Source organism: Lithobates pipiens, unplaced genomic scaffold (assembly GCF_037356315.1).
Source record: "Lithobates pipiens isolate NorthernLeopardFrog02 unplaced genomic scaffold, aLitPip1_a1.2 Scaffold_18, whole genome shotgun sequence".
Lineage (NCBI taxonomy): Eukaryota > Metazoa > Chordata > Amphibia > Anura > Ranidae > Lithobates > Lithobates pipiens.
The window spans coordinates 564,937,883-564,950,276 of NW_027507758.1; the positions used below are offsets into that span (position 1 = coordinate 564,937,883).

At 40.3% G+C, this 12,394-nt stretch overlaps 1 protein-coding gene across 2 annotated transcripts in view; it reads right to left on the bottom strand.

Annotated features, from left to right (window-relative positions):
* Positions 1 to 6,561: 6,561 nt before the first annotated feature.
* Positions 6,562 to 12,394, bottom strand: part of SELENOI (selenoprotein I) — a 65,757-nt gene continuing 59,924 nt past the window's right edge. The window contains exon 10 of one of the 2 annotated variants that reach the window (XM_077489004.1): positions 6,562 to 11,516. In XM_077489004.1, the coding sequence (XP_077345130.1) occupies positions 11,403 to 11,516 (114 nt within the window). In that variant the 3' untranslated portion in view covers positions 6,562 to 11,402. The remainder of the gene's footprint in view (positions 11,517 to 12,394) is intronic. The other variant, XM_077489005.1, reaches the window with a different exon arrangement.

Here is a 12,394-nt window from a genome sequence, read left to right on the forward strand (position 1 = left end):
TACAGATTTAAAGTGCCAAAAAAAGCCTGGTCGGCAAGTGGTTAATTATTAGAAAAAAAAACTAACTAACTTTCTTAGAACCTTATCTTCCTTAGAATTTTGGTTTAAAATTCCACTCATCTCTGGCCAGCTTAAGTAGACAGATTTCCTGTTGAATTATAAGCCTTGTCTGGAATTCTCCTTTAAGTTTTTTGTTGATCCTCCAGGAAGGTGTTTCACAACCCACAAAAATTCAGACTTTGGTATGAAAAGTAAAAAGACAAGACTTCATATGAAAAAAGGAGAAAATGTGATACTTCTATTCACACATAAGCTACATACATGTACATGGCACAACATACATTGAATCAGTATAGCACACGGGGTGGATGGATAAATTAATTACTACCCGTATACCTTACAGAGATCACTTTACGCATGTTTAAAGTGCAAGTTCACCCTGATATAGAGAAAAAAATAAAAGGGAAACTATGGTCTTAAGGTCTTAAAGATACAACACTAGTCAGAAACCTCATAATACATTAGGAACAGTTAACATGTTAATCAACGCATTGCTAGAATGCACCAATTCACCTCACTGCCATGTCTAATCTGGTGATCCTGGAACATGCCTGGTGGTAATAATGGAACACCCTCTAGGTGCCTAGGATGTCTGAATGTGCTTGGCACTCATACAGACCCCGTATAAGGGTATATTCACCACAGTGTCTGGTGTGCAGGGGGGTGGCAGCTTTTTCAATGCGCCGATCACTGCTTTTTTGTTATGAATTTTATTGAAATGTTCAACAGTGACATTTCATTAAAGCAGAACTTCACCCCCAAACAGAGAAGTTCTAATTTTCTGCCTTCTCCATCCCTCCCCATTCAACTTGTGGTGGGGGGGGTCCTGGTTTTGACAGGTACTGCTCCCACTCCCATCCAGTTTACCTAGGGGATTCAAGCATAAGCTGGCCGTCCTCTTGGGAAATATAAATCCCAGGAAGCTGCTGGACCATTCACAGGACACAGCAGGGCTTGTGCAGTGGGGAGTTGGCTGTGAAGTCGTAGCTGGCTTCCTACAGTCAGCATGCAGCACTAGTGAGCTGAAGACTGGCGTAGAAATGGGTCGAATTAGGGCAGTGCTGGATCGCTTGACAGGCAAGTGTACTTTTGTTAAAAGCCTGCAACTACAGTATTTGTTGCTGCTGACTAAATGAATACATTTTTATTTTGGGGGAGGGGGTGGTGCTGAAGAACCTCTTTTAAGCTCCCTTAGACGTGCAAGGTGGTGGATTGCCATGCACTGTGAGAGATAGAAATATATATATTATATAATGGACGGCGTGGGGCCTTATACCTAAGTTTTGCCTAAGACTTCACATAGCCTAGAGCTGCCTCTGGATAAATGAGCTGCCTGTCTCTTGCAAATAATTTACAAACATGTCCATGTTCTACAGTAATAGAAATACAGAACAAACAGTACAGGAAATGGTGCAAAAATAACACAAGTGCTCACTTCAAATAAACCATAGTTTCCCTTTAAATTGCCCAAAATCCCTTCAGTTGGTTTTTAAAGGGGACAAGGCTTTGTGCTGTATTTATACACAAAAAATAAAAGCAATTTGTCCAGCAAAGCTGCTGGTAATTTTCATGCTGTGCGAATGGGGCAAAATCGAAAGTTCTTCTATTTCCTCAACAGGCTAAACCTTATTCATTCAGAAAAAATAAAGTGGAACTTCCGCTTTAAGCCCTCCTCACCCCCTTACATGCCACATTTGGCATGTCTTTTTTTTGTTTGTGGGCGGGTTACTAGTTTGGAGTGGGACTTCCTGTACGACTTCCTGCTTCCAACTACGGGCCGCCTAGGCGACTCCTCTTCGCCCCCTGGGCGGCCCCTCCACCTCGACAATCTTCTGGGACATTTCACAGGTCCCAGAAGATTTCCTGTCTACGAGGACAGCGCAGCGCGACTCATGCATGCCTGGCCGTGAAGCTGCAAGCTGTCACGGCCGGGTGCCCACAGTTTCAACGGAGGTGCCGCGGAGCAAGGCTGGACCGTGGGACAGGTGTGTTTATTAAAAGTCAACAGCTACACTTATTGTAGTGGCTGACTTTTAATAAAAAAAAAAAAAAAAACAAGCCTGAACTCCACTTGGAGGAACATACCACATTAGGGGCACCAGATGGACCTGAGGGCCAAAGTAATAAAAATAATCCGCTCCATCCAATGGCTATAATGCAGCATTTTCTGTTGAGGAAAGAAGAAACTGTTGCACAGAATAAATGTACCAGCATTTTTGGTGGATGACTAGCTAAGCATTTTTTTATTTTTTATTTTTTTAATTTAAGAACTCCTTTGTGTTAAAAAAAAAAAAAATTCCATTCATTGCTTCTTATGAATTCGCTGTACGCTGCAATGTGCATGAGTAGCAGCTACAGAGAGGTTGTGGCGATTCAAATAGCCACTTGGATATGTATACATGAGGTCCCCCCAAAAATCAGAAAAAGTAGGCGGGGCCAGAGGGAATCGGCAATGAAACTAAAATCAGGAAGAGGGTCAAAAAACATGAACATAATGAAAATTTATCATAATAATTTTTACCCTAGAGATGAAGATGCACTTTAAAAACACTCAATAGATTTGTCAAATAAAAGAAAAGTTGAAGCCATACTAAAAACAAAAAAAACCTGGACAACTCTGGAATGATACGTCTCGTTTTAGGCCTCTTGCACATGATATTCCTGTTTGAGCAACTACTTTTTCAGACGCTTTTTTTGTATGTATTTGCATGCGTTTTTCACGCAATTTCGCACGTGCAAAAAAACGTATTCTTGCGCTTTTGTTCTGCACAGTATGTAAATGGCCATTTGCATGCATGAAGCGTAAATTACTGACCAAAAATGGCGATTTTTTCTATTTTTACTAAAGAATACATGGCGCTTGCTTGCGCCTGTGTGCAAAGGCACATTACAATTAAAGGGCTGTATATTAGCTCAGTAAAAAAAAAAAAAAAAAATAAAAAAAAAAAAAAAAGCTGTATTGTGAAAGAGGCCATAGATGTATACTAGAATTAGATTTACAAAGATGAGTTACTGGCTTCTTGTTCGGTTAACAAAAAAATAAAAATGGAGATTTCACATGTAACATTCGCATTTATAAAGCTAAAAGTAACAACTGGATACTAAACGGAGTCCATTTCTGCAGCTAGCAATAGTATTCACAGACCACACTACAGCCGGGAGGGGATTCACAATACGTTTCCAGTCATAGAAAGGCAAAGCCAACTTGTACCAGTAGTTACTGGAAATCTGTCAGGATAAAAAGAAGGGGGGGGGGGGGACCCCCACTGTTGATGCATTTGTTTCTCAGCACTATATCAGTTCATACTTATGCAACTATTTTAATACATTTTATTTTAGTTTTAATGTTATCGGATGTTGTAGATACTGTATTGTATTCTCGCCATAGCCCTGATGAAAGGGGGCGTCTGAAACATGTTGGAATGTTCCCAACAATAAATAAAATGGTGTTTCTACGTATTTTTTTTTTTGGCTTGTTTCTTTTTTCCTTGCTTTCTTAATCACTAACCCAGAACGATGCCGATAGGTCTATGCATGTTCCAGGTCAAAGACTATACTGAAGGATAAAAAGGCAAAGAGCCCTGAGATGAGCAGTCCCACTCCCATACTTCTATTCTGACAGATTCCCTTTAAAACCAAAGTATTGGTGGGGTGAGGACACACTAGTGTACTGTTAGCGGTTTTTGTTTTTAACTCTATGATTACGTCATTAAAGTCCAAAGTTGATCACAGAAATCACAATGCTATCCTGCAGGAAAAGAAAGTTGGCAATGTAAACATTGTACCTCACCCCATCCTTTTGCTGTCCTCGGATTTTACTCGGCCATCTGCATTCATCCTCAAAGACATTAGGGGGTTGATTTATTAAAACTGCACAATCTGATGCAGCACTTCATTGAAACCAATCAGCTTCCAGCTTTTTTTTGTCAAGGCTTAATTGAACAATCTGGAGAAGCTGATTGACTTCCATGCACAACTGCACCAGATTGTTCACTCTCCGGTTTAGTAAATCCACCCCTAGAAGTCGTTAGATTAAGGAAAACCTTTTCTTTACACATTAAAGGGTTAGTTCGCCTTTTAGAAAAAGTGAACACGGTACACTCTCCCCAAATACCTGGTCCCCGCTGTCCTTACCTCTGTGGGTGCTGAGCTGTCAGTGCCCATGCAGCCAGTGTATCGGTCCAGGGATTCGAAATCCCCGCTCTTCTCCCTCTTCTTTCTGTAGGGCTTCCGGAACAGACTCTGATGGGTCAGTGCCGACACAGAGCATCGCTCCGATCCACCCCGCAGAAAAAAGGGGGTGAGGAACGGGGAATTGAAATCCCCTGATGACTGCACTGACTGCATGGGTACTGATGGCTCATCAATCACAGAGGTAAGTGCAGTGGGGACCTGGGCTGTTTTGGGTTGGATGTAGGGCTTTATAATTCTTTCTGAAAAGATGAACATACACATTAAAGTTAATAGGCCACAGTCAGAGAAAAAGTCCAAAGGGATGCTTAAATTTGCTTTTCCCCTCAATGTCCTTATCCTTGAAATGTAGCAAAAATAAAAAACAAAACAAAAAGAAAAAAAAAAAACACACACGTAGTACAGCTCTGCAAAACATACACATTTCTCCATGTTTTGTCTCTAAAAACTACTATCACTGGGAATTCATGATATAAATCACTGAATTGTCACTGTACTTGTCTCCTATTTTGTAAATTGCTGCACAAACTGCAGGTGTTCTATAAATCCTGTATAACAATACCTCCCTGGTGGGCAGCACATATTTGCATACATTTCTGCTCTTGAAACACTCTGCGGGCCGCTCCTGACACTTCTCTGTTTAATGGTTAGTTGGTCACCTCCTGGGAGCTTTAGCTGCTCTTGCTGTTCCCTAAATCACTACTGTGTCCTGTAGTGAAGAGTTGGTGGGGGGACCACAGCACCCTGCCAAGTTTCAATGCACTGCCTGTCAAATTGGCAATTCTAAAGATTTCTCTATTACAGAGGACTGCTGTTGAGTGTTCTAGGTTCTTCACCTGGTGAAAGGGTCACTTAACACAGCTTTCTTGGAAAGAGTAGACAGCTGCATTATGCCTTTCAAAGTCTGTGCACAATTTCACAGTACATTGCTGAACTCAAGGACCAGTCCTCCTGCCCATATATTAAAGCAGACATCCAGTTTTGCACAGTTGTACAGGCTTCGCTCCTGTACTGATCTTACCAACTCCGATTTCACTGCACATTGAGAGCTTTTCATACTATGCATTAGAAGCTGCAGCAAGTCAGATAAAATCTGCATAATTTCCTGTCTGGAGGATGTCCATCAATATGGGATGGCTTGCACCCGAGAGTCCTCAAAGAACTCAGGCAATATCCAGACTACGATTTCTAATTTTAATGTACAGCATACTGACAGGAATGGTACCAGCTGATTGGTGAAAGGCCCACTTGGTACCAATATTCAAAAAAGGGGGCAAGATATATTCCTGGAAACTACAGGCCTAGTCAGTCTAACATCAATAGTATGTAAACTATTGGAGGTGATAAGGGACTATATCCAAGATTTTGCTGATGAATACAGTATCATTAGTAGTAATCAGCATGGACTTACAAAAGATCGCTCATGCCAAACCAATCCCTTGAACACCCTCACGGGTCGAACTGAATGGACTAGTGTCTTTATTCAACCTTACCAACTATGTAACTGTAATTATTTAGTCGTTCCCCCCCCCCCCCCCCTTCCTAGCCTGACTGTTCCTGGCCCATTCCTTTTTTCCTTCAATGAATTCTAATTTTTTCAACCTTAAAGGCTCAGCATTAAATCTGGGCATTACATAGGGCAAGCTGCATGCAAATCTAGCTTGCCTAGGAACCCCCACTCCTCCAGAATGGCATCTGCACAAAAACCAGCCCACTGCTTGCATCAGGGCTGAGGCCTATTGAAAGGAGCACTGACGCCAAGTGCTGTGATGTTTTGCGAATCTATGTACAGCACCCCGCAGGCCCCTCCCACCAGTCATGATCTTCCCATCTTCCTCCTTTACAAAGAGAAGCACTGAGAGCCAGTGATGACATCACTGGGACTAAATTAATGTAATGAAATAAAATAACAGTAAGATTTTATTTGAAAAGGTCATTCGTTTGTTGATGGGGAAGAGGGGAACGAGGTGGGAAGGCAAAATATAAGCAGATTTTCAGCTTCAACCATCCCAATTTGTGACAAAAGTAAAAAAAAGAAAAAATAAAGAAAAAACAGCTTTAGATATATTTTGAGTTCCTTACGTTTTCATTCTTGCAACAGCAGGGAGTAACAATGGATGTTTTATACAACATGGAACGCTAAAAGATTTTCCTTTTTTTTTGGTAAGCAGACTTCAGCTCTAATGTTAGAAGAGTCATCGCAAACTACAGCATTTAGGGGATTCTTAGTATCATTTTGCTCACTGCTTAAGTATATATATATATATATATATATATATGCTTTATCTACAAATAATGCAACAGAACAGGTTTAAGATATAATGAATATTTACCATTTTCTTCATAAATAAAAGACAAAAGCATCAGTTTATAAAATTTGCTTTTCCAATATTTCAGCTACACTGGAACCCCAGTGTGTCCTCACCCAAACTCAAGTAATCATTGTTAAACATTAAAGAAAAAAAAAAAAAAAAGACGGTCACAACATACGGTATATTGTACATGTACATATTTAAAAAAAGAAAATAAGTTATTGGCAACTATTTCTCGTGGTTGATATCAGAATCCACCCACAGACACCTTTAATAAAAAGAAAAAAAAAAATGCATCTGCGGATCCCACACTGAGCAACACTATTAAATTACATATAATACCACTTGACCGCACTTGGTACCTCCAAGTGTACCCTGTCCAAAATAAAACAATGGGTTTAGATACACCCTTCATTCAAGCACGGGGAAGAAGGCTTTAAATAAAAAAATACAAAGAATAAACTACCAAATAGAAAAAAACAAAAAGAAAACCGGCATGCTACGCTTTCCCACCACCAAATCTGGGCGAACCAACCTAGATAAGAAAAATTAGCACCAGACGAAGAGAGACACTGGCAAAAAGAGGGAGCAGATTGGAGAAAAAAAAAAAGCTGGGGAGGGTCCCTGATTGACAGAAGGAATCATATTTTCAACACAGATTATTTCAATAAAACTAAGCATTAAAAAATAAAAAATAAAGGTACAGCTTATTTACATAATAACGTCGCTATCTGACACATGCCGTGCATTTGCTGCATTTTAGTGTATTCTGGAGTTGCCCCGTTGTTTTGTAGTCTAAGGCTTCATGTATACGGGACGTTGTTAAACCTCTCCTAAACGATTTAACTTGACAGTTAGAAACCGGCATCTAAAAACGGCCATTCAGCCGCGTTTAAATGCCGCATTTGCATCTAGAAGCGCTTGAAATAACCCCCCCCCCCACCCCAAAATGAAAACCGCCTGTAAACGAAATGTGGCTAAACGAGAGTTACCACGTTTAGCTGTGTTTGAAATGCCTCTAATCACAGCTTCTGAATGCATTTTATTGGGTTCCAAAAAATAGCCTCTAAACGCATCTGTCTACAAACGACCATGTGTACATGTACTGACAACAGAGGAGAGTGCAGGAGCAGTTGGAAAAAAGTGCCCAATTGCTCCTAAATGTCCGTTTACCAGCAGCAGTGTGCATGAGGCCTAAGGCTGCACTGCAAGGCTTGGGCACAAATTCACATTTAAATATATGCAAAACTGTGTGCAAAATGAAGCTTGAGATTTGTACCATGGTATGCAATGGAGCGGTTCTCATCTATGCAGATCTGGTGGCATTGACTTATTATGCAAGGATCATAATTTTTGCCTTTAGCTTTTCATGTATTTAACTGCATTACAAATGTAAACCGATCGAGCCCCATATAGAAAACAACTTCCCAAATTATACGCATCTCCTGGCTTCTGTAGTTCGTGTCTTAGGAGGACAAAGGATTGGTGACCTCACATGACCAGCAGACCAGGAAGTCCAAGCTGTCTTAGTAGGTCACAGAAATTTGCTTTAAAAAAAGGTCCAGTACACATAGGGCATGTACAAGGAACTTTCACCTACTTTGTACGGATGCAGGAAGATTGAATTAGAATTTTAATGCGCCACCCAAAACCAATTTAGGTTTGTAACTTAGGCTAAAAAGGACATCTTTGCTGGTTAAAGCAGAACTAAACTCCCAATCAACATGAATTATTTTTAATCCTGATGTTGCAATCAATAGTAAATAAATAGGACGGCATATTCCATTTACTTGTTTTAAATTTTTTTTTTTTTACATTTCTTCAGTTGCTTCCCGGGTTCTGGCCTAGGCCCAAATGTTGTGATACATCCCAGAGGTCTTCTTCATGGACATTTTTTTTTTTTATCTGGAGGGGCTTTCTCAGCTAAGCACACCCTCCTGCCTGTATGCCTGAGCTAAGGACAGATAGCTTGCAAGAAGTAAATGCTACATGAATCATCCTCCCTTACTCAAGATGGCCATGGCTAGGAATGCTAGGGGCATGTTTTTTCAAAGTGATTTCTCAGAAGAAGAAAAAAAAAAAATGGAAACCTGAATGGATGGGCAAGTTTGCTTTGAATATTAAAAATGTATTAAACAGCATTTGTGCTGCTCAGATACCGTTTAGTTCAACTTTAAGCAGCTTTATTAGTGTCTGTCCACTTTTCTGGCATGTTTGACATAACAATGCAGTGAAATAATCAAGTGATGTTTGATCCTTTTTCTGCTCACTCATCTCAGTCACAACTTCCTACAGTTATGTACAGATAGCCTGTTAAGGTCTTTTTTGCATCTCTAACCTTTTGACCTATTTTACTAAATTTCTTCTGACAAACTGATCATGAGCCACTATAATGACCAATGGGAACAACACCTTTGACCAATGTGTGGGCTTGCATTTTGTCAATTCTGCTGCACGATTAAAGATCTGTATGTCATGACAGCGGCGGCTGACCCCGCTACAGAACTCGAATATAATTCTTCCTTTGATTCTCAGGGCATTGCACTTGCTTGAAAAGGCATGTCCAGCCAGTGTTGGACAGAACAAGGAAGGATTAGATTCCCTGTCAATTTTTACTGCTATCCATGGTCCGCCAGATACATTTACTCCCCATCTGACATTTTAACAGACAGGAAGGGGAATGCTCTAACAGTAGCACAGACAGAAATAAAATTACTTTTCTTTAGTAGAGTATGGGAAGGGTAGAACCCCAGTCAGATTTAGCTTTATGTCTGATATAACGATTGCCTGCAGAACAGGAAGTGAGAATCTCTGCAACGGGGCTCCGCATAGCAGTAAAAACTTGATATTACTTCTAATTCTTCAGCACTCCATCTAAAACCAGGAAAACGTGTTCTGGCTGAGGTACATAACAGCATAGTGGGAAATATCGGACTTCAACTCTATGCCAACGCCCATAGCTTGCCCGGAATACTAGCGATGATTCGATTTTTGGCACCACAAACACAGAGACATCCACCAAAGTAGAGCATAGTTCCACCATTATGGTGAGATGATCTATTTATCACTGAACGTAGATTATTTAAGAACTTAGATGAATAAACGGGAAAGAAAATATGTGGTATTTAAAAGTTGATTATTTCAACGTTTTACAATATCACATCTGCCAGAAAAGTGGAATAAGTAATCTTAGATCTTCTTGTCACTGAATGTCCCTGTAGACGGGTTGAATTTTAAGCAACTACTGCTGAATCGGATGAAAATTTAAAGCCCCGATGTCCTTGCAAGCACTAACTTTACAAATGTAGATGCAAAAATCAAGTGCATCAGCGGATAGGGGCTAGATCCTATCAGATGCAGTCACTGTTCAGCAAAGCTACAGCACTCAGGCTACCCGAATGCAACAGCCAATATTAGGATTCTTATACAACTGATTTTCTCTAATTCAGGCTAAACAAAAATCGAGGTACTGTATAAGTGGTGACCTTTACAATACAGATGACAGGTATAAAAGTTTAATTTGCCTGTCAGCAGAGGTAGCCAATACACTAAGTATGTAACAGATCAGGATAAAGCACCCAGTATCGCATATAGTCTTCTGTATCCAGTTATCCATTTCCCCAACTACACAGAACCCCTTTGGGCATTGTTCAGGTGTCAAACTTCTTTTGTTATGCATTCAAAATTCATACAGCCGTGAAAGGGGTTCTGTTGAACTCTCAGATGATGATGATCACACTTGTGTCTTCAACTGTGATTGGCTCGATGTAAATAATCTTATCATATATGTGAACATTTTAAAAACCCTTGTTTCTAGGTAGCGGTTGAATTTTACCAGCACAGGGGGTCAGATAAATATACTTAACTATATAAAGGTTCTTATGTGAATTCTGTTATAATGGTGTCATAACTGATCACATGTGCAGCAGCACCATGCAAACTGCAGATCAAACACCAAGATGGCAGCTTCCTTGACTGTAAAGGATAGAAAGGTTTAGTTCCGCTTTAGCCATTTTTTAAAACAGATCATCCTATATAAAAGTCTGTCAGTTCTTGAAGAGCAGGAAATACCTATTATATTTTAGAAAGGTTTGTTAAAAAACAGGTCATGATAAGCTACTCTCACCGTTGCGCGTGTACAGGTAGGCAGATCGCTACAAAACGTACAAGAGCTCATTAAGTGAAGTGGGGACAAGCCCCAAAAGACCAGCTGGACTTCCGGCACAGAGCTCCTATGGTTGGGGTTTGTTTAAGCATCACTTAAACTGCTGTCTTATCACCCTTGGCCATTAAGCCCACCCTTCTTTCTAGGTCTTGTTTCTGATAGTGTAGACACTTGTATACTTTTAGACGATGGCAGAGAAGGGAACCACCTTCTCAATCTGCCCCTAGGGGGCGCAACCTGATTAAAAAAATAAAAATAAAATAATAATAAAAAAAAAAATCTAGACCTCCTGACTATAGCATGATACAAATATCACAATGTGCTTCAATGTGCTGAAGACTCACTCATTTGACTCCTGTGCCATGACCTTCACCTGGATAACAGACACAGACTGACTCCAGTTACATCTCATGTGCATAAGAGCAGGTAAAAAAAAAAAAGAAAAAGAAAAAGAAAAAAAAAAAATGTAAAAGTAATCCGAACATAAATAGAGATGATGGCAAAGGGCAGGCTGGTCCGGGAACATTCAATTGGTCTAATATTTACAATAAAGCAGTCCTGTCATGTTCTCCAGCGGCCCGTTAAAAGAAAGAAAAGCGGACTGTTGGTTTCTAGAGACCCAGCGGGCCAATGCTGTTCTGGGTGGTGATGGACAAAGTTCCAGAAGGTGATTCTTACACAACTTCTGCAGACTGCAAGCCGATTTTCTCTTCCTCCTCTAGTCAGTCCGTGTTGGGTTTTCTGAGTGAAAACGGTAAGATGTTGAAGTGTTTACTTAGCTGGTTAACCTGTAAGAGAAGGAAAAAAAACAAAAAAAAAAACAGATGGTAAGCCGAGTCACAGTTTGTAAAACCATCAGAGATTTACAGGTCAGTTTTGCATTGGTGTATATCCATGACACAGGTAGGATATTCACAGAATCTAGATTATAGGCTGCTACCTTCAGGTGATTTGACACTGGCAAAGTTTTTGAACATGCCCCCTTGGGCATACCTTTAGAATACCAAACCTTACTCTGAGATCTCAGTTTTTTAGCAAGCAATACAGAACAACATAGGAACAGAGGGGGGGGGGGGGGGGGAGCGCCTGTGTCCTGAACTGTACTATAAGTATGGAATGTACAGGCAAGTCAAAATTCCTTTTATCTTAATTGTACAGTAAAAGACACTAGGCTAGAGACTCATAGATCCCAGGACAACCCCATGCAATGAATTAGAGCGATGGGAAACAACAAGGCAAATAGAACTGAGCCAATGGGCCTAACAAAACAGACAAGGCTTAAGGACCCAACTCAGTGTTGAAGGCTGCATCTGCAGAGGCCTGGACATCCACCCGATAGAACCTGGAGAAGGCATAAATTGAAAACCAAGTGGAGGCCTTACTAAGTTAAGCAACAGACACGTCATTTACTTATATTGAATAACCCGTGCTGACAGTGGTAAAAAACCTGCGCTGAATAGAGCCTATACCTTACCTGGTGACTTTAAAAAAAATTAAAAATGAACGGTGCATAGGTTGTTGAATTTTTGCTTTTTTGCAGGAATTTTACCAATCCTGTGGTCACATCACAGGGATTAATAAAAATGGTTTCTCACTACAGAAAAATATACAAAACAAAATTCATGCTGGGCCATGCTCTAAAGGGGAAAGGCAAATTTGGAGGAAA